Genomic DNA, 23,177 nt, shown 5'->3' on the forward strand with positions numbered 1-23,177 from the left:
ATCAGCTAAACACCTTTAGCACAGTTTTTTTTCCTGCAGGGTCAGTAATAAAAAACAAACAAACATGTCTTTCAACCGCTAGTCTGAAATGCACAGTCATTAGCATTTAGCCAAATTAGCACAAAATACAATCTTGAATTGAACTCTACCTCAGGCATTTGTTTTCCCTGTTATAGTCAGTCGCATCATTGTTTGGGTTTCTTGACGCAAAATGGCCTTCACAGTACATCGTGGTCGTTGCTACACAAAACTAAGGAAGCCATAACAAAGCTGACCCTGAGTCTGTGTGCTGATAGCCCAATCAAGCTAGCTTACATCAAGGTCAATATAGTCCCTGCTGTTTAACACTAATAAACATGCTTTCAAATTCCTCCCTGGTGTTTTGTGTTGTTCACACTCTTTTAGCTGTATATATTGTCATTAACTGAATGGTAATAATTATACTAGAAGGCATATTTACTCTTGTCTGACCACTTTAGCCGAAATCGTGTTGTTTAATTAGAACGTAATTAGAACAGATGGGAAGTTGTTGATATAAAATAGTAGCTAAAATTAAACATTAGTCATTTACAGTGTGAGGAAGCTACTCTGAATCTGTAAACGTGCCAAGCTACAAGTTAAACTATAGTCAAGTACCATTTTATAGTTAGCTACACTACAAGCTACTAACAAAAAGAAGCTAACTACATTGAAGCTGTGTTTGTTCACATTGAGTTCACAGTTTGAATTTTCTTGTGTAATTTATTTTTAAGATCTGAGGTGATCCATTTCCACTTTCAGAATGGCTATAAAGGTCATGCAAAATGATCTTCGAACTCATACGAGACACTTTTAAGATTAAATAAAGCACATACGGTAATCAGTACCTGAGATTATCATTTTCATACTTTGTATGTTGTTGTTTCAGCTGCTATGTTGCCGAAATAGGTTTTTTTTATAGAATCCAATGTCGCCTGTCGTGACAAAAACTCTTAATTAACATGGAAAATATACCCTTTATCGCATGTCGCCACAGCGCGTCTGGTTAGGACAAAGTGTTGGTTTGTTTAGTTTAGTTTGTTACTCCCCAACACTGGTCCTATAGTCACTACTTTGTCCTTTACCACTGTCCTTTATGGCTGTATAACATCAGAGCTTGTAATCTGAAAAGCATGTAAGGACCGTATCCTTTTTTCCCATACGAAGCAATCCTTGTGTTCCAGCACATCAAGCATATGAGAGCCCAAAGGCTCAGAGTCGTTGCACCTTGGCAAACACATGCACACTTGATTGCTGTCTACTGGGACCACTCTGCCAGAACAGTACAAAAGTATTTCTGCCCTGTCAAACCTGACATACTCCCTCTTGCCCCTGGCAAAGTTGACAGTACAGCCCATAACCATGAGTTTAAGATGATCAGACATGTTTGACTGAGGTTATGGTGTGTGTAAGTGAGTAACCAGCCTTCATCAAACTGAAGACTACTCTGTTCTTACCCTAATACATGATGGATCATAAATGTTCAAGGACTTTTCATTGGAAGTGGTTGTTTGTGAGAGGACAGTGACAAAGCAACAGACAGGTAGAACTGCGCAAAGGTAATACTTGTGGTGAAGGATGGCATTTCAGGAATGTCAGATATGGGAATTGTTGACGGGAAGTCACAGAGAGCTCGGTTGTGAGCAGCATTCCGTGAATTCTGTGGTGTCCTAGCAACAGTTTTACTGTAGTGGGATTTCACAGTGCATCGCTGAATTAACTGTGACAGCAAGGATAAGATTCTTCTCTAGTCTCTTGGGTGATGCATAGACAAATATCACGGAAAACGGATGCTTTCTACAAATGGATAATGCTGCTTCAGTGCTGCAGAAATCCTGTGATTTGCTGAACAAGTTCCTCATCCTGTATTGGCTTTGTTTGTTGCACAAACATAAGTTTGATATTTGCCTAGTATTTTAGAGTTGTTTGTATTACTCCAGTCTTGATCAGGATTGTCACATGATCCTTCAGAAATCATTCTAGTATGCTGATTTGCTGCTCAAGAAACTTGTTTGTTTAATTGTTATCAATGTTGAAAAGAGCTTAATATGTTTGTGGAAACGGTGTACATTTTTTAAAGAGAAATAGAAAGTTTCAAAGGAACAGCATTTATTTGAAATAGATATATTTTATTGTATAGAGTCAGACTATATAGATATTGATTCATTTTATGCATGCTTTCCAAAAAATTGAAATATAAGATAAAATCATGGATCATGTATGTTTTCATGACATTCATAAATCTACATCAAAGTAATAGTTCAGCCAAAACTGGTCATCATTTGCTATTTTTATTTTTGCTTTATTTTATTTAGGCCTATTCCTTTATAGTTCATATTAATTTTATTTTAAATGTTGTCATTTCTTGCCTACAAAACAGAATGATTTATTAAAATTTGTAAAGGCCAATTATTTAAAACTTTGGTAATCTTAAATAATGTAGGAAATCTATCTAGATTTGCTTTTGCTAGCACAAACCATCCCATGCATAGAGTTTATATATGGCTAGTGCTTTTCAAAGATCCTTTTTACTCATTTCCTCTTGAAAAGCCTGTGGCATATTCGATTCAGGGATGGTTCCTCTAATCACATTAAATGCACAACAATAAGATTTGTTAACGACACAATGAGATGAATTGGCATGGAGAAGCCAGATGCCTTGATAGGTCATGTGTATGGTCACCATGGTAACACAGGGTCAATGGAAAAGTGGACCAATCATCTTCCTGTTCTCCTGGTGGCTGATATGTGGCGAGATGCCTGTCTCTAGGATACGTCAGGGTCTCATCCATGCGTCATATATAAATCCATAGTTGCAGTAACGGTTCAGTAATATTAAAGCAAAATTTATGCAAGATTATGCATATAAGGGGTTGCATATGAGGTTTTTAAAATGTGCTAAAGTTCCATAATTGAGCTTATTAAAACTTGAACATTTTTATATTCTCAATGAGCCTCCAGGGTGAAAAACTGCAGACTAAGAGCTATTCAACATCAGTGTTATACTCTTTCAGCATGTTGTGTCCTTTCTGCAGTGTGGGAAAATAATGTGAATACAATCTGCCTGTTTTGTAAAGGGATTATCTAGTTTCTTTAACTCTCTGCATGTGGTAGGCTACTGCCTCTGCCTGCATTGAGTTATTCCACTGGAGGTTTTGTTTTGTTGCCTATTTAATCGCACCCATGTTCGGTGTGTTAACAGTAGATGTCTTGCAGATGCAAGCTTGTTCTTCATTATCCATATTGCTTTCGACTAAATCTAGATGCCTCCGGGTCTGTACTAAGGCAGACCTCGTTAGTATTAAATGTGGGTTTGTATTTTTTGCAGTCAGACTGGGCAAGTCATTTGAAACCCTGATTATATTTGATCTGCATCAGTATGTGGATATGTTTGCAAACATGGTTTAAGCACACTTTTATTCCCCACAGTGCTACAGTATAGTCTCTTTTAGTTCATTTTATGATGTCATGGAAGAATTCAACACTTATCATGGTTTTGAAAAACTTAAATGTTTGCTGACACCAGCTTCCTGAAGGACACCTAAAAACAGAAGGCAACACAAATTATAATAACCCTCATAGGACTACATGTTGTTGCTTGGTGCCTGTTGGTTTGATAAGGCTTGTTTTTTTTTGTAAATCTGTTCTCTGTGGTGAATTTCACATAGGTTCTTCTCTCTTTTAGTGTCAGTGTTGCATTATAAATGACAAGCTGGCTGTAAATGCAAGCCTGTAGTGGTGGGAATATAAGAAAAAGCCTATTGAGACCAGGTGAAGCTTGAAGATCTGTGAAGGGTGGGAAGGTATCTGCATGCTGGGCTATTAGAGGAAAGACTGGGTTGAGAGGGGAGGGATGGGATCACTGTGCTGGGCTGTGAGGGAAGAGTCTAAATTACTTTGCTGGGCTGTGAGGGAAGGGTCTGTGAGGGAAGGGTCTAGATCACTGTGCTGGGCTGTGAGGGAAGAGTCTAGATCACTGTGCTGGGCTGTGAGGGAAGAGTCTAGATCACTGTGCTGGGCTGTGAGGGAAGAGTCTAGATCACTGTGCTGGGCTGAGGGAAGAGTCTAGATCACTGGGCTGGGCTGAGAGAGAAGAGTCTAGATCACTGGGCTGGGCTGAGAGAGAAGAGTCTAGATCACTGTGCTGGGCTGAGAGAGAAGAGTCTAGATCACTGTGCTGGACTGTGAGGGAAGAGTCTAGATCACTGTGCTGGGCTGTGAGGGAAGGGTCTAGATCACTGTGCTGGGCTGTGAGGGAAGAGTCTAGATCACTGTGCTGGGCTGAGGGAAGAGTCTAAATTACTGTGCTGGGCTGTGAGGGAAGAGTCTAGATCACTGTGCTGGGCTGAGGGAAGAGTTTAGATCACTGTGCTGGGCTGTGAGAGAAGAGTCTAGATCACTGTGCTGGGCTGAGGGAAGAGTCTAGATCACTGTGCTGGGCTGTGAGGGAAGAGTCTAGATCACTGTGCTGGGCTGAGGGAAGAGTCTAAATTACTGTGCTGGGCTGTGAGGGAAGAGTCTAGATCACTGTGCTGGGCTGAGGGAAGAGTTTAGATCACTGTGCTGGGCTGTGAGAGAAGAGTCTAGATCACTGTGCTGGGCTGTGAGGGAAGAGTCTAGATCACTGTGCTGGGCTGAGGGAAGAGTCTAGATCACTGTGCTGGGCTGAGGGAAGAGTCTAGATCACTGCTGGGCTGAGAGAGAAGAGTCTAGATCACTGTGCTGGGCTGAGGGAAGAGTCTAGATCACTGTGCTGGGCTGAGAGAGAAGAGTCTAGATCACTGTGCTAGGCTGAGGGAAGAGTCTAGATCACTGTGCTGGGCTGAGAGAGAAGAGTCTAGATCACTGTGCTGGGCTGAGGGAAGAGTCTAGATCACTGTGCTGGGCTGAGGGAAGAGTCTAGATCACTGTGCTGGGCTGAGGGAAGAGTCTAGATCACTGTGCTGGGCTGAGAGAGAAGAGTCTAGATCACTGTGCTGGGCTGAGAGAGAAGAGTCTAGATCACTGTGCTGGACTGAGGGAAGAGTCTAGATCACTGTGCTGGGCTGAGGGAAGAGTCTAGATCACTGTGCTGGGCTGAGGGAAGAGTCTAGATCACTGTGCTGGGCTGAGAGAGAAGAGTCTAGATCACTGTGCTGGACTGAGGGAAGAGTCTAGATCACTGTGCTGGGCTGAGAGAGAAGAGTCTAGATCACTGTGCTGGACTGAGGGAAGAGTCTAGATCACTGTGCTGGACTGAGGGAAGAGTCTAGATCACTGTGCTGGGCTGAGAGAGAAGAGTCTAGATCACTGTGCTGGACTGAGGGAAGAGTCTAGATCACTGTGCTGGGCTGAGGGAAGAGTCTAGATCACTGTGCTGGGCTGAGAGAGAAGAGTCTAGATCACTGTGCTGGGCTGAGAGAGAAGAGTCTAGATCACTGTGCTGGGCTGAGAGAGAAGAGTCTAGATCACTGTGCTGGGCTGTGAGAGAAGAGTCTAGATCACTGTGCTGGGCTGAGAGAGAAGAGTCTAGATCACTGTGCTGGGCTGAGAGAGAAGAGTCTAGATCACTGTGCTGGACTGAGGGAAGAGTCTAGATCACTGTGCTGGGCTGAGAGAGAAGAGTCTAGATCACTGTGCTGGGCTGAGAGAGAAGAGTCTAGATCACTGTGCTGGGCTGAGAGAGAAGAGTCTAGATCACTGTGCTGGGCTGAGAGAGAAGAGTCTAGATCACTGTGCTGGACTGAGGGAAGAGTCTAGATCACTGTGCTGGGCTGAGGGAAGAGTCTAGATCACTGTGCTGGGCTGAGAGAGAAGAGTCTAGATCACTGTGCTGGGCTGTGAGGGAAGAGTCTAGATCACTGTGCTGGACTGTGAGGGAAGGGTCTAGATCACTGTGCTGGGCTGAGGGAAGAGTCTAGATCACTGTGGGGCAAGTCACTTAAGTCACTGTGCCGTTTTATTAAGGGAAAGGTCTAGTTCTCTGGACTGTCAGAAAGGGATGGAATCACTGTGCTGGGCCTGTTAATTTTTTCAACTGTGGCTGGTCGTCATGCTGATGGTAGCACTTTCTTTTGTGCACTGCTGTTTCTCGCTGCTTCCTCTTGTCGGCAGGCTTAACTTTGGAAAGAAAGAGTTTATCAATGCGTGATAGAGAGAGAGAGAGAGATAGAGAAAGAGTTATCTCACAGACACTCATCCTTGCACACTACTGCATTCATCATAGGGAACATGGTACCATTTTTACCCCACATACAATCTGAGGAAGATTTGACCCATATTTTAATGTGACTGCAGAAATTTTCCCTGTATTACAGTAATAGAGCTTTTAAGTTCATCACTCATACATGGCCTACTAAGGACCAGACAAATACATAAGAGCAGAGTCTAAAATGCCCATTCATTTGTTTTTGCTTCTGAAATTACTTCAGGGTGACGTGTACAACTTTTTAGTAGTACTGTAGTGTAGTACTTTCTCCTGTCCTGTCCCAGTTTAACGTTTAGAGACAATTTTACGAAATCCATTTGCATGTTGACTTCCTGAAGAATGAGTGCTTTGTGGTGCTTTCAAACATATTGTGATCGGACATGTCATCTTTTGGCTCAGTGGTGTGAGTTTGGGACAATCAATGTGAAATTGGGCAAATTGACCACAAGTCTGCCCAGTGCCCACTGTAGTTTGTAATCTGTCTTGGTAAAAAAAAAAAAAAAAAAAAACGTATAATACATGCACATTCTAGGATCTTTTTGTATCTGACACTGAGACTGATACAAATTGCTTTGATGCCATTATCTGCAATCAGACGAACACAAGGATTGCATGGGCTTGCAAGAATGTGAAAGCTGTAAGTGTTGAAATCTGAGGCAGGCACTACACCATGGTCTGTCTCTGTTAAACCTGTCACCAGCCTGTGATGTGCCCCTGGACATAGCCAAGTGCCAAATGCCCCACAATGGGTGCCATTTGGAGTCTTGACAGACTACAGAGGCCTGCATAATCCTGTAAGAGGCTTGTTGTATTGTTTCGGGGGGAGCATCAGAGAAACTGCCCACCGCCGTCATATTGTCAGTTTTATGTTTCTGCTCATGTCTCTCTGTCTAGTGTATCTTGTTAAATTCATTCTAGGTCCTTCGTGAGGCCAAAATATTTTGTAACGGTGACCTTTTTGGTGTCAGTCAATCGATAATAGTGGTGTTTGTGGGTCTTGTTTTTGTAATATCCATGTACATCAATGCCAGTTTTGGCATTTGGAAAACTGGTAAAATCAAAAAATGGATAATATGTCTCTCTCTCTCTCTTTTTCCTTTTTGGCAGCTAATGGCACTGACAGTAAAACATACAAAGGAGACCGATCTCCCTGTGGCCCCTCCCGCGTCCTCCACGTCCGCAAAGTTCCCATCGAAGTGTCTGAAGCAGAGGTCGTCTCACTAGGAATCCCTTTTGGCAAAGTCACCAACCTGTTGATGCTTAAAGGGAAAAACCAAGTAGGTGCTCCATGAACCTGTGAACACATCTCTGCCCTATCTTTCAGCTCTGTAAGTTTTTAGTAGCACGACTATCGGAACCTCAGTTATTTGAAAAACACTTATGGGTTTTAAATTTGCCTTGTGAGATTCTCAAACCTCACCTTATGCTTTCAAGTTGGTTTAGTGGTGGAATTTCCGGATTAAATGGCATGAATAAGATCAGAGGAAGCCAGCGTACATATTCCCACTGTTAAACCTCTGTGTGGTTTAACATGGTGTAACTAACAGGATTTTGGAAATGTGGGCCTACCCTCCCCAATAAGGACAATGGTGTGACAATACCATTGTCTTAAGGCTGGCCCACGCTAAAAGATTTTTTAAAGAGCACAAACATGACGATAAAAAAAAAATCATAGATTTAACAACTTTGTTCCTATAGTGTGTGAAGTGTTGTGATGTGACTAAGACAGCACGACACACACTAACAGTTTAACAGTCCCGACTGTGAACACGGGAAATCTCACAAAATCTCTTGCTTTCAAACGTGACTTTAGAGTAAACAAACATAGCGAACTTCTGGCAAAAAGAAATGGCAATAATAGTGTTCAGACTTTTTTTTTTTTTTTTACAGAAAATTTGCGGTAATAAAGAAAAAAGTTTGGATGAAGGCATGTTATGCTACCGTCAGCTCGCTTTCTGAATTGTTAACCTTTCCGGTCCATGTGACGATCTACAGAGCTCGTGCACATTTGTCCTTGTGGTTCCCCCCACAACAACAGGATTTCTGATCGTAAATATTCAACATGTTGTATGGCTCCGACGTTCTTCCGTGCAGATACAATCACTCTTAACACCTCACACCACAGGAAAATCTGATAAGATAATCTGTTGAACCATTAAGATAATCGGGACTGACTAGGATTGTCGGAAGGGGAGAATTGGGCCCAAAATCTGCCGGATTATCTTGCAGTGTTGTGGGTGCCTTTAGGGATTGTGGATGTAAAAACTTAAGCCTATTAAGATTTTTAATGACAATTAAGCATGTTTAGTAGCCTCAATTAAGTAGCCTACTGCCATAAAAAATCTTCCGTTTTATTAAAAAAAATTGTAATATTTAACATGATGGTAATATTTATTTTTGTGTACATCATTTAAAATACATTTTTAATTGCTTTTCTGATGGTGCAAGATTATTTAATAAGAAAATTACCAGATGCGCTTTTAATGTGACTATGTATTACAGTAATAGGAAAGTAACCTTTTTCACATTACGGAAATGGTAATGTGATTTTGTTTTTGTTGTTGTTTTTTTAATAATAATTTAGTTGGAAATGTGCCTAGTTGTCATGAATATAATTTGACGCAAAAAAACACAATCTGATTAATGTTAATGTCTTAAAATATTACTCATTCTCTTTATGCAAAATGCTATTTATGTTTTTTTTATTTTGGTTTTAGAGTGAAATATGACCCAGACATTTTTACTGACCTGTAAAAACCCACTAGACTAAGAAACGCCACCATCAAAGAATCATTTTGCTGTATTTTCTCCTTTCTAAGGGATAGTGAGGACAAGGGTCCAGATCTGTTTTAGCTTAATTAGTGGTGGCCACTGATAGAAACTGAAGTGTGCGTCCTTTCAAACACATCAAGGTCCATCTAATAACAGAAGCCCTGCAAAAACACAGCAGTCTCCCGCTTCCACTTGAGTGCCTTTTCATATTCAAATTTAAAATGGCATATTTAGACAATAAAAGACAGGCAGACAGATTTCTAATGCCCCTGTTGCATAATTTGTTGTTTGTTGGTTGATTTGATTGGGGCTTCAAAAGATTCAGTTTATTGTTAGATTCTGCATCTATAAATCTCTCACACCTTGCTTGATGAGGTAAGAATAATTATTAGTGGCGCCTGTTAAGACAAGCATCACTATTTTATGGCTCGTTCTTAGGATTAGTGATTTGAACAAAACTCAAACTCAGAATATTAAACTTTGTCCCGTATTGTTTGTGCTACCAACGTGATTGTGCTTGTCCTTCCATATGTGCAAAGCAGCACTGATTATAATTTACTATTATTTATCTCCATTTCTTTTAGCCTGCTGATTTTTATTTCATTTGAGTGTTGCATTAAGAACAAGTTGGATTAACTTACACCACATATGTGCAATTAGCTGAATGATGTTGTTATCAGGATTTAGCACTTACAGTATGTCTCTATTTGCGCTACAGGCTTTTATAGAAATGGCTTCTGAAGAAGCAGCCATCACCATGGTCAACTACTACACCACAGCTGCACCCCATGTCCGCAACCAGCCCGTCTACATTCAGTATTCCAACCACCGTGAGCTCAAGACTGATAATCTGCCCAATCAGGGGGTGAGAATTACACACAGTCTAACCTGCACTTTAAACCACCCCTTTCACTACCATTGTAGGGTCAATGCCAAATAAAGTTATCTAAGGTCATTTATTCATTTAAAGGAATCATTTAAAAATAATAGTTTAAATGCATGTGTCAAGTTTTTAATGTCTAGTCACAATTTTTCAGCTAAATTTATTGGGCAAAATCCAGTCATTTACAGTTCACTTGAGGGTGAAAGAGTTCCCTACGCAGCTTTCGCTTGGTCACATTTATATACACTCTGACCAACAAAGCTGCTTGCTTTGAAAGTGACTTCTGTCTAAGGTGTTCTTCATACATCTTTACACTATTGACTATAGAAAATGGTCAATAGTCTTTTTATTTATTTTTTTTGGCTGCAAAATTTCTACTTTTAGACCAATTTCAACAAAGTGTTTGATTTAGTACTCACTCGCTGTCTCCTCATGGAAAGGTGAAGAAGGCTCAGACGTAGATGGCACTTTTTCTTCTCGCTCATATTTCTGTGGTTTCTTTTAAAAAAAGGAATATTGAACTTTGTGCATCCGCCATTGTCACCGCGTGTTAATGAACTCTCTCGCACAAAGAAAATGACAGCATGGGCTGCGTACAACATGTTAATCAAATGACATCATCCAGAAGTGCCAATCACCAGAGCTTAGCAAAAAAGACTATATGAGTTAAAAAAAATATAGCTTTTTTTTTCATTATTCTCTTTTTTTTTTTTTTTTTTTTTACTTTTATAACACAAGATATGCTTTTCAGTTGTGTAGCTGATTGTGACCAAAAACCTTTTGTTTTTTATCAGCCCTACAAAAAAAAAAAAAAAGACTAATGCAAGAGTGTGTCCTGTTTACTGCTTAGTGCTTAAAACACTAAAGGAGGCTGGACTGTACCAGCTAGGGAACTAAATGCCGTTAGTTGGCACAAACTGTAATTTGCACTACTGTATGTTCAAATTAAACCTTGCATTGGGGATTTGTTGCTTTTTCCTGTTGTACTGAACTCTTATCAAACCATGACCCCAAAAACGAGGTATGTACCTCACCATGACTTCTGTGTACCGTTACACCCCTAGTAAAAAATAATTAAATATTCCTTACACCATGAATACATGCATTTTATTACTCAAACCATTTTTCAGATAAATGTTTTTTTCTAGCTCTCAGCTATCATGGATCAATTTCCTGTTCATACAATATGACAACCTGAACCAACCGTGCTATGTCTTAAAATGGCAAAACCATAAACTTTTTAAGAAAACTTCCTGATTACTTGATTCAAAGTCATGTCTACAGGTGGAAAGTGTGTGAAAGGCAGATGAAGCTCTAACCTAAAACCTATATGTAACCCTAACCTTTTGTTTTTACTAACTCAGAATGGTATCTCTGCATATATAGTGCCTCCTTTATACTTTTGCTTTACCCAGAGCTAATAGTTTTACACTAGGCCTAAGTAAATCGGCTCATTACAGAGTCATTGCTGATAGTGCATTTTAGTGCCATTGCAATCAGACATGCCCTCCAGTGCAGTGGTGAGATTGAGGTGTGTTTGTGTGTACTACTCTGTATGAGTGGAAAGTTTTGGAAGAGTTTGGTCCGAATGTTAACTCTGTCTCCCTTGTAGAGGGCTCAGGCTGCTCTGCAAGCTGTCAATGCAATGCATTCTGGGAATATGGGTCTCTCTGGGACTGCGACAGCCAGTGATGGCGGGATGATGCCTGGTCAAAGTCCTGTGCTTCGCATCATCGTAGAGAATCTCTACTACCCAGTGTCTCTAGAAGTGCTACACCAGGTGAGACTACATTACACCAAAATTGTACTATTTTTTAAAATGAAGGCCATTTAATATGACTTTTATAATTGTTCTTCATTTGCTTCAGGTATCGGTACTTATTTTTGATTCATAAATAATGACTTAATATATCAAGCGATATCATGATGTTCAGATAAATAACAAGTCCTTTTTTTTACTTTCTGCAATATATCAATCAATCCCCTGGATATTCACTTAGTTCGTTTGCTTGCTCTACTTTCAATGTTTACTCTGTACACTTCCTACTTTGTTGTCACCCAGCAACCACATAAATGTACCCTTCCACAAGGTCAAAGTGTCACAAAACACTTGTCTTCAGAAATGTATCGAAGCCCTCTCATGGGAACTCATGAGTTGAAATCTAGATCAGAAGAGTGCTGGGAAAAGTGAAAAAAACATCTTAAACCAGCCCGAGGTGGTTTACTAGTCTCAGCTGGTCTACAAGGCTGGATTCCACTGGTCAGACTGGATTAGGTCAGTGGTTTTAGAGGGGTTCTGTGCACTTATAAGAGGACTGATCAGCTAAACCCACTAAACACCACCTTGGCTAGGTTGGGAGTCTAGCTGAAAGACCAGCCAAACTTGCTTAACCAGCTCAGATAAGCAAACCTTCTAGGGCTTAAACTACTCTGTTTATCATGGCTGTCCTTCATGTTCTTATCCTCTCCTTCATTTAGATCTTCTCAAAATTTGGAACAGTCCTGAAGATCATTACCTTCACCAAGAACAACCAGTTCCAGGCCTTGCTACAATATGCAGATCCAATGAACGCACATCATGCCAAAATGGTCAGTACCGAAATAGAACCCACAGCCACAAAATGCTCCCCTTTATTATCTTGTTGGTGGGATGAATTGGGTTGGGTGGGGTGAAACATGGCAACCAGCTTTAGTATCGCTGGTTTAGTTCCTCTGTCTGTCCGCGGAGACGGACGGTTTAGCCGTGGTCATCCTTCACCAGCGCTCCGTCCCCTATAATCAACACTTCATCAATCACACCTGTCTTACATCACCTCAGTTTTGGCGCTCTCTGGTATTTTTTTGGTGCGGCGCCGAAAATTTATCAAAGCAACAGGAAGACAGCAGGAAAACCAGCTCCCAGTAGACCGCACAAATCAAGCCGCCCCTGTAATTAATATGTCACCGTTGAGGTTATCTAATGAATGCCAATGCAGCTCACCAGGGGGAAAAGAGCTCGCAAGTAATTACTCCTCTGGTCTGAGGGTGTTATCTATTGTGCGGCTGCCATGTTGCATTGCCTCCTTGCACAAAGAGAGTATTTGTTAGTGTTACAGGAGGGGTGGGGACAGGGGTCTCTTTTGAAATCTGCGATGAAGCCCCCCTTCCTCCCGGTTAAAATTGCGGCAAAAAAAGGAACAATTGTGTGCAAATGCACCTTATTTTCCCAGCGTGTTGGCTGGAAAAGTGCTAGTGATTCTCACTGGTAGAAATGCAGAACTAACTAAAACTAGATCTTTACTTTTTATAAAAAGATTTTTTGTTTTTAATTGTTGAATTGATCAAAATCGACAGTAAAGACAAAATGCTGTCCCTTTGAACTTTCTATTTATCAAAGAATCCTGAAAGAAATGTATCACAGTTTCCACAAAAAGATATTAAGCAGCAGAACTGTTTTCAACATTGATAATAATAATAAATGTTTCTTGAGCATCATATTAGAATGATTTCTGAAGGATCATGTGACACTGAAGACTGGAGTAATGATGCTGAAAATTCAGCTTTGATCACTGGAATAAATTACATTTTAACATATATTACAAAAGAAAACAGTTCTTTTAAATTGTAATAATATTTCACAGTCTTAAATTTTAAACATAAAAAAATCTTAGCCACCCCAAACTTTTGAGCACTAGTATACGGTATATGACAGCACCATAATGCTAGGGAGTTGTGGGTGGATGCCAGGGCATTGCATTGCAGTTTCCAAGGTGTTCTGTGTGGGGGGGGGGTGTCTCTAAGATATTTTAGTATGTGTGATATTTTAATACGGCTTGAAACCCTCATTTAATATAAGAGTAAGACTATGGGATTTCCAGGTTTTACCGTCCGCCATTAGTATGTCTGATGGCTGAAAGCAAACAGCACACGGCTCTTCATTCTTCTAGGCCACTGTCAGCATTAGATGTGATTTGCATTTGTCATCAGGGTTTAGTTAAATGAAGTTCCCCCGTGGGAGAAGTTAGTTCACATTCCCTCCACCCTGCCAAACCTGTTTCAGGCCTACACAGACAATTCAATAATTAAAATGTCGGACTGGATTAAGAGGCAAACTCGTGTTGTGTGGAGTTCTTCTTTTCTGAAACTAAGCATCTAAGCAGTAATCATAGGTTCATATACAGTAGATCTCAAATGGTCATAGTGAGAAGACCCATTTCTATCACTATAGTGGCTAATACTCTGGGTTAATAGTAGTACAGGGGGAGATTACCTTAAATGAAACTCATCATTTGTGTTGGGAATAAGTTTTGTGGTTTGCAGGTTTGAATCATTTTTACTGCACATGTTCTTTTTATTTTTAGACTTCCCTGTTCTTCAGTGGAGATACAAACCTTGTGACCATGGTTTCTGCCATACCTGTTTTAGTAGTTTGGCTGTCGCTTACTTTAAGATATTGATTAACAGATAGAAAAACTGAGATGAGATGTTTGGGCTCCATTAAACCCTGATGTAATGAAGCAGAGCAGGTGTAATCAATGAGAACGTGCCGGAATAGTTTAATGTCCTGTGATCGGAAAGACAAACAAGCTTCTGTCACCTGTGTGACTGCATTAATCTAACAGGAAAAGGATCAAACATTTTTAATTATAGATAGATAGATAGATAGATAGATAGATAGATAGATAGATAGATAGATAGATAGATAGATAGATAGATAGATAGATAGATAGATAGATAGATAGATAGATAGATAGATAGATAGATAGATAGATAGATAGATAGATAGATAGATAGATAGATAGATAAACATAAACTGACTCAAATTATCCCCAATGTCTCGTGTTTGCAAAGGTGTGAGCCCTAAGTTTGATCATATATCAGTACTATAATGAGACAGAGATCTATGTTTGCATTAATATTTTCTAAAAATGGAAAAAGTGCCCTAAATTGTGCCTTAATTGCCTTAATATAGTCTTCCTTTTATTTAAGCAAAATCTAATTTCTTTGTGTCTTTGTAAGAGAATGGCATTGTAATGTTGTTTCCCCTGCAGTCTTTGGATGGGCAGAACATCTACAACGGCTGCTGCACTCTGCGTGTTGAGTTCTCCAAGCTGACCAGTCTGAATGTGAAATATAACAACGACAAGAGCAGGGACTTCACCCGTCTAGACCTTCCCTCAGGGGACGGCCAGCCTACCATGGACCCCTCCATGCAGACTGCTTTTGGTAAGACATGTACACTTACAGTCATTTAAGACATTTCTCCTTATGCAGTATAGACCTTATTCAGAGCAGCGCCATGGCAGGTGTGAGAGCGAGGATGTGAGGGATAGACTTAACGTATCTTTAATGTCATCTGCTGTATAAAGCTCCTAGATCACTTATCATTTTTTTGAGTTTTTTTGTCTACTGAAATTTCTTGGAAAGATATTTTTGCAGTGTTTCATCAGCAGAACAAATATCACACATTATACCAAAATCCACTTGGAACAAGGCCGCGTGATCATAGACGAAACATGCTTTTGAAGATGTTTTAAATGTAATATTTTAAATGATTTCAAATAATTCCGATAATAATTGTATTTGTCAAAAGTTGATGTAGAATAAGTAGTATATCGACTACGGGATTATGATTAAATGTCAATTTTGATGTATGGCATGGAGACAATTTGCACTATTTAATTGTAAAATATCCACTTTGATTTCAGATTTTTCACCACATCATTTCTGCTGGAATATTCTGGGTAAAAAAACACCTTAAAGTCGGCAATTGTGACATTTATCAGATTGAAACGGCTTCTGGAACAACAATAAATGTAGGACAGGGCTTGATTTTGTCCGTGGGGAATTGATTGGATGGTTGTGGTTTGCTATTGGTGGATCTCATGTGAGTGACAGGTTGTCCCGCCCTCGCGCCAGTAAACACATCATCAGAGAGGAGATGATCGAGAAGTAAGAAATAAGAGAAGTTATTTTGATTGAAGATTATGAGGGCACATGAATTATGTGCGTAGATCACAATTACTGCAATTTTCCTTATAATATTAGGAATTAAAAATTTTTATTTCATGATGACTTTCTGCTTTATCTACCTAACGCTTTGTTGATATTTTAACCCGGAATACCCCATTAATTTTCGTCCGTGTGTAAACTGACATTTTGTTTTTTAATCAAACCTGTCCATTTATCTAATAAACTTATATTAGAAACGATTGAAACCCGAGTGTAAAACAGATATTTTCCTCCCTTCCTCATTCCCTGTGTGTTTTATTATAATGCTATCTGTTCGTAGCGCGCTCACTATCAAAGGGCACGCCTTATCGCACATGCACACAAAGTTATGTGGGCCGGACAGCGTTTGCAGAGCAGATTTATTGTGTGTGTGTGTGTGTGTGAGATTGTCAGAGGGGGCGGAAGATAACTGTGACTGTCCATCCACGCATCTTGTTGTCTCAGGCTCGGTAAATCACTTGCGCTGTTTAGAGCAAGAGGCAGTGTGGATTCTGATAAGGCGAGTGTGTGTTCTTGTGTGTGTGTGTAAATCAGAGCTGATGAATTGTTTCTGGGCGCAGGCAGGAATCTCAGGGGCGCTCTGTGACGTCTTCACACACCCGCCACAGCAATAAAAGGTGTTCAAATGGCAGCTTTTATTAGACCACTGCCCTTTTGTCGGTCTTCTACCGCAACACCCCTCGTGAAAAATGTTTTATTGTTGTCAATATGATTGTTTTGAAATGTATGTAAACTGAGCTCTGTAGGTTTATATCTCAAATAGGCTGGATAAATCCATTTTAAACAATGGAGTCACACTTAAGCCCGTCCCACTTGGGAATTCAAGATATTAGATGAGCAAATTGTGCTTTACTTGAGCGTGCGTGTCTCAGCAAGCCATATTCAGCTTGAAATCAGTTGGTGATAATAAAACAGTGATGATATAGGGAGAACAAAGCAAATGTATGTGCCCCTATTTTATTGATTGTGCTTCTCATAATTTATTTCAGGCTCATACAGGGTTAGTGATTATATGTTATGTTATTTTATAAAGCAAATTTAGTCAATGATAAATTAGTGTCTGCAGGAAAAAATCTAGTTTAAAACGCATGTGCCGAGTTATTAATGCGCTATTTGTGTTCATGCTGGTTTTGTATGAAAAGTTTACAACAAAAGTTTACATTTAATGACTTTAACTAAAATGTAATGTGGTGTAACCATCAAATTCAAATAAAAATAATTATAAGAAATTATTTTCCTGACGAATACTTGTAAGTTGTTATAAGTTTTAATTTAAAAAATATATATATTTTCAAGGTAAAAAGTATTTTTTTGGATACATTTATATTAATTCATAAAGTGTGTTTTGGGGAGTTATGCATTAACCTTGCCATGTCAATAAATAGCTAATTATTTTTTTATTTAATAGACTTATTGACACAGTCATTAGGTCATAGGATCTTCTTTATGAAATCATTTCCTGTAAACATGCAACATAAACAAACATTTTCTTATATGAATTTGTTGGTCACACCATATAATGTGGTATTCCTCAAAAATTAATAATATTAAAAAACGAACAAAACAGGTTTTTTTTTTTTTCATTTTTTTATAATAATAAAAGATTGTTCCAAACTACTTAATAATGTTTATTTTTCATGAATTTCTTCTTTGTAAAGAGGCTTTTATCTTCATTATGACATCAAAACAGATGTATAACCATGACATGTACAGTATTATTTTATGCCCCCAAAGAAATTCAAATCTTTGCCTCTAGAATAGATGTCTCAAGTCATTTTATGAATCATGAATACATGTTATCCCTTCATTGTGTCGGGCAGATACACATACACTGCTTTCAGTATCCTGTTATGCAGTTGTGGTCTCATCTTTTAAATCCTTTGTTCATTGTTGGTGACCCTTTGTGTGTGTGTGTGTGTGTGTGTGTGTGTGTGTGTGTGTGTGTGCGTGCAGGGGCTCCTGGGATCATTTCCTCTCCATACCCCGGGGCGGCTGGTTTCGCCCCCGCTATCGGTTTCCCTCAGGCAGGTAAGCTTTCAGTCACAGTCACACACACACACACACACACACATCTCAGTAATGGAGGCAATGTCGTGCGGCTCACGCCAGCGCTCAGACTGAATAATTGGAGGTATTACGATGTCATCACTCGAGCCTCTTGCAAGACACATCTTTAGATTGTCACCAGCAAAGTGAGCAAACTGAAAAGGCAATGAACACAAACACAGTATCGAGTATCGACGTCACATTTGAAAACAGATTGAGCAATGTGTGCAGTTAAAAAGCTTTGCATTTTGAATTGGCTGTTGATTAGTTTGCTACCGGTTTTGATCTATATGATCAATAAATCGAATTTAAGTGTACCTGGGATCATACTGCTTATGAGCATATTCTTTATTTAGGGCATCTCAAATATAAAGAGAAATATGTTAAATATTTATATTTAACATTTTAATATATGTTAAATAATAATAATATAATATACTCTACTACTCTACACTAATATAATAATATTATAATATACACTACTGTTAAATAATCTCTTCTGTTCACCAAGGCTGCATTGATTTGATCAAAAATACCAGAAAGATAGTAATATTGTGAAATATTGATACATTTTAAAATAACTGTTTTCTATGTGAATATGTATTAAAATGTAATTTATTCCTGTGATCAAAGCTGAATTTTCAGCATCATTACTCCAGTCTTCAGTGTCACATGATCCTTCACAAATCATTCTGATATGATGATATAGAAATTTACTATAAAATAGACATAGATACATTATAAATGTGTCTTTTGATCAATTTAATGATCCGTTGGAAACAATCTTACTGACCTAATATTTTTTAAACAGTAGGGAATTATATAACATATTTACTTTCTTAAAGGAATAGTACACACAAAAATGATCATGTCATCATTCACTCACTCTCATGTTGTTCCGAGAGAAATCATTTCCACCACCTCTGACACAACAGTTATTTCCTGCTGACATAATCAAGTACCATTTAATAATATTATAACAAATATATCATAATTATAAAATTAAATAACAGTGTACAAATGTCCCATCCTATATTATTTAGCACCTTTTCTTCTGTGCTGGCTTCATTTAAACCTCTTACTACCCTGACCATCCAACTCAATATTAATTTGAACTAAAATCACCCAGCATGCCTGAACATGTTGATTTAATAAGCTATTACAAGAAGACCTTGTGTTGTTTATCTGAAGAAAAGAAGAAAAACAGCGACAGGTTGTAAAAATGACTGTTCTAGAACATTCCCTTCCACTCACTTACGTCTCTTCCCGTCTCCCGTCTTCCCTCTTCCCACCGGTCCGGTCAGGTCTGTCTATGCAGGCGATGCCTGGTGCTCTGGGCCCTCTCACCATCCCTTCATCAGCAATGACAGGACGGATGACCATCCACGGCATGACCCCCACCACCATCCACTCCGTGCTCCTCGTCTCCAACCTCAACCCTGACGTGAGTGTCACCCCCCCCCCCCCTTCCCATGAGGGCCAAGCCACCCTGTGCCCTTCTCTGTGAACCCTTCTACCACAAATATACAGTGGATTTGCCATTAAATTGATGATGTCTTTAGGACATAGTTCAAAAAACTCCAGGATGCCCCACATGCAACATTTAGTACATAGTAGTTAAAGACACTTAATATAAAGTTAAGTGCCCTTCAAAAAGCATTTGCCCTTTTTTTTAGTTCTAGTGGATTTTCACAATCGTCATCATCGAGTATTTTCCAGGGTGGTCTATTATTGTGACATCCTTGATTTCCAGTAAACGGCATGAACAATTTATATCGATTCATTCTGCTCTGCGAGACCTTTGCATCTCTGCTTAATAGAATTTTCACTTGCCTAAATTATTGGGGTTTTTGTTTTTCCACAAAAGAAGGGTTTTTACATGTTGACGTCAGTATGATAATGAGTATGATTTAGCTGAAAATGGTTGTGTGACACTATGAATTTAAAGCGCCACATTACTTATTAGAGTTTTATGGACTAGATATAGATAGATGGATATAGAGCAGTTTTAAGGATTTTTAAAAGCTATTAATTAACCTACATTGTTTTTTGATAGTATAGTTGCTAATCTAGTTATTGGCATCCAGACCAAAAGTATGTATAATAATTCTAATGGCAATATATACTGTATGTGTCTCTCCTTGCCATCTACAAATAAGTTTCCCAATTATAATATTGTTTATTATGAAATGCTCTATCCATGCTGATTAATAATGTTAAATGTAGGTGAAAAAAACGTTGTGTGACAAATCTGGTTTGAACAGTCAGATTATGACTGATAAAAATAACTATATTTGCCGCATTCTCGTTTTCTGCAGTGTTTTCTTCAGTGAAAGTATCCATCTATGTTGCTGCTCACCGTGTTTCTACTACCGTTGTTAAAATAACCGCGTCATCTGCAGCTCTTCAAGAGTTAGTCCACCCAAAAATGAAACTGATCCCATGATTTACTCACCCTCAAGCCATCATAGAGGTATATGACTTTCTTCTTTCACAATCTGAGTTATATTTAAAAAAAATATATTCTGGCTCTTCCAAGCTTTATAATGGGAGTGAATGGTACCCTCGATCTTGAAGCCCAAAAAGCGCATCCATCCATCATAAAAGTAATTAATACGACTCCAGGGGGTTAAAGGAATAGTTCACTTTGAAATTAAATTTTGGTATGTTTTAGCTTACCTCAAGGGCATCCAAGATGTAGGTGTCTTTTTTTTCCGCAGTAGTTTCAATTTTGATATTTTTAGGTCAAACCGTTTTTGTCTGTCAGTCGTATAATGCAGGTCTATGGTCACTGTCTCAAAGAGCATGCACAGAGAAGTCCAAATTAAAACAATTCCCCATCGTCCAAATTAAACAATTCCCCATCTTCCAAATTTAACAATTCCCCATCGTAAGTAAGATCACTTGGACGTGGCTGTGTATAAGAGCTAAAAACGATATAAATACTGTTCGTTTTCTCACACAAACCGCTCGTTTTGTGTCTTAGGCCATCAATGTGTACTTACGATGGGGAATTGTTTAATTTGGACGATGGGGAATTGTTTTAATTTGGACTTCTCTGTGCATGCTCTTTGAGACAGTGACCATAGACCTGCATTATACGACTGACAGACAAGAACGGTTTGACCTAAAAATATCAAAATTGAAACTACTGCGGAAACAAAGACACCTACATCTTGGATGCCCTTGAGGTAAGCTAAAACATACCAAAATTTCAAAGTGAACTATCCCTTTAATAAAGGCCTTCTGAAGCGAGGTCACTCTTTCACTGGAACTAAACTCACGCACGACCGGAAGCCAGTGATTATAGTTTAAGTTTTAAATATGGATATTTTTCTTACAAAAACGCATCACTTCGCTTCAGAAGGCTTTTATTAACCTCCTGGAACAGTATGGATTACTTTTATGATGATGGATGCGCTTTTTGGGCTTCAAAAACTCACTATTCACTTCCATTATAAAGCTTGGAAGGGCCAGGATATTATTTTATATAACTCTGATTGTGTTTGGCTGAAAGAAGAAAGCCATATACACCTAGGATGGCTTGAGGGTGAGTAAATTATGGGATCACTTTCATTTTTGGGTGAACTATCCCTTTAATGCAGTGCTTTAGCGTCTTTAGCTGGAGCGAGAACAACACGCACAGAGCAGAAAGGGCTTGAATGAAGTGTGTTTGGCTCTAGATAAAAACATTAGAGAATTAAGCGCCGAAGGATCATTAGCGTAAACGACCCTGAGTGCTTGTGGTCTGAACAGCTCTGTTGTTTTGATGCACTTTAAACTGTAGAGACGGTAAAATGGGGCTGTTGTCATTATGTCTGTTGTCCGGTTGGAACCAAGCAGGAGTCGGGAATAAGGACCACGGTCTACTAGTTAAGGATGCCTGATACATATATTAGTCTATCACTAGTCTGAGCCATTACCATAGATTATAGTATTACAAGAAGACTATCCAGACACTAATGCATAAGCACTGGCCTTGTATATCACGGCAGCCTTCAAAAATGATTCCTTTCAGTCTTTTGTTTTGTCATATGAGCTAATCCAAAGCTATTTCCATGTTGCTTTATTCAGCCCAGGCAATTGATGTCACAAGACGCTTCGTTTAATTCTGCAGCATTAGTGGTCACTGATCAGCATGTATGTCGAAGTGCATCAGTCAACATGTTTCATAGCAAAACACCACATCTCTAATGTTCCTTGATGCATTTCACACGTACTCATTTAACCTTATTCCAGTCATGTCTTTGATAATGTTTCATCTCTTGCAGAGTATATCGCCACACGAACTCTTCATTTTATTCGGTAAGGACAAATGTATTACTCCTCCGGTAGATTAGATGTGCAGACGGCAGTTTTTATGAAGGCAGTAGAGGATAGTGGGTGAGCGATGAGACCATTTCCTTACAAACACACAGTCTGGAGATTATTTGCAGATTGTGTGTTGTGTGTCCCATCATATGAATGGTAGAAATTCTCAGTATTGCGCACACACTCAGCGTGTGTCATTGCTATTGTCCCCACAATTTAATAACTGTCAACATCAGAGACAGACCTTAGTGTGACTGATATCCTTTAAAATCACTCGATGTTTGCCCACTCTATGAGCATGTGATCGGTTACTGTCGCTCTCTGCCTTCAATAATGAAACACCGAGATCTGCAGATAACGTATTATTTGCTGTAAATCGTGTTCACGGTGTGTTTGAGCACAGAAAAAGATGTAAATTTCTCTTTTATCCCGGTAGGAGTCTACGGAGACGTTCACAGAGTCAAGATTCTGTTCAACAAGAAAGAGAATGCCTTAATACAGATGGCAGATGCCACGCAAGCCCAGCTCGGTACGTCAGGCATTACACACAAACCCTTTTCATCTTGATTGATTGTCTTCATCCTTTGATCACATTTATCTGTGTATTCTGTGGCTGTATTAGAGTTACATTTCAGTCTGGTTGTATCTTTGCTGGATGTAGCCAGTAACATGGATGAAATATTTATAAAGATTGCTTTTCTGCTAAATGTCTTATAATAATTCCTTGTGTAGATACACAGAAATATTCTGATGCAATTTTTGCAGCATATTAAATTAGATTCTAAAAGAATCTTTCATCTATGAAGAGACATGCACACACTGCCAACGTTTTTTGTTGTTGTGATAACCATATTTAAATGCAGGAGTAAATGCTTTGATGTATTGATGTCTCATCTGTAAAAAAAAAAAAGCATAGATTTATTTTCTAGCTGCAAGGAGTGGATACAGGGAATTCAGAACGTATGAGCA

At 39.0% G+C, this 23,177-nt stretch overlaps 1 protein-coding gene across 5 annotated transcripts in view; it reads left to right on the forward strand.

Annotated features, from left to right (window-relative positions):
- Positions 1-23,177, forward strand: part of ptbp3 (polypyrimidine tract binding protein 3) — a 65,027-nt gene that overhangs the window by 34,602 nt on the left and 7,248 nt on the right. For 3 of the 5 annotated variants that reach the window (XM_081354514.1, XM_081354511.1, XM_081354512.1), the window contains 9 exons: positions 7,313-7,482; positions 9,696-9,842; positions 11,473-11,640; positions 12,339-12,449; positions 14,891-15,065; positions 17,805-17,879; positions 19,202-19,341; positions 22,169-22,202; positions 22,645-22,737. In XM_081354514.1, the coding sequence (XP_081210640.1) occupies positions 7,313-7,482; positions 9,696-9,842; positions 11,473-11,640; positions 12,339-12,449; positions 14,891-15,065; positions 17,805-17,879; positions 19,202-19,341; positions 22,169-22,202; positions 22,645-22,737 (1,113 nt within the window). The remainder of the gene's footprint in view (positions 1-7,312; positions 7,483-9,695; positions 9,843-11,472; positions 11,641-12,338; positions 12,450-14,890; positions 15,066-17,804; positions 17,880-19,201; positions 19,342-22,168; positions 22,203-22,644; positions 22,738-23,177) is intronic. The other 2 variants (XM_081354513.1, XM_081354515.1) reach the window with 1 other exon arrangement.

Source organism: Scardinius erythrophthalmus (assembly GCF_964197995.2).
Source record: "Scardinius erythrophthalmus genome assembly, chromosome: 23".
NCBI classification, from domain to species: Eukaryota; Metazoa; Chordata; class Actinopteri; order Cypriniformes; family Leuciscidae; genus Scardinius; species Scardinius erythrophthalmus.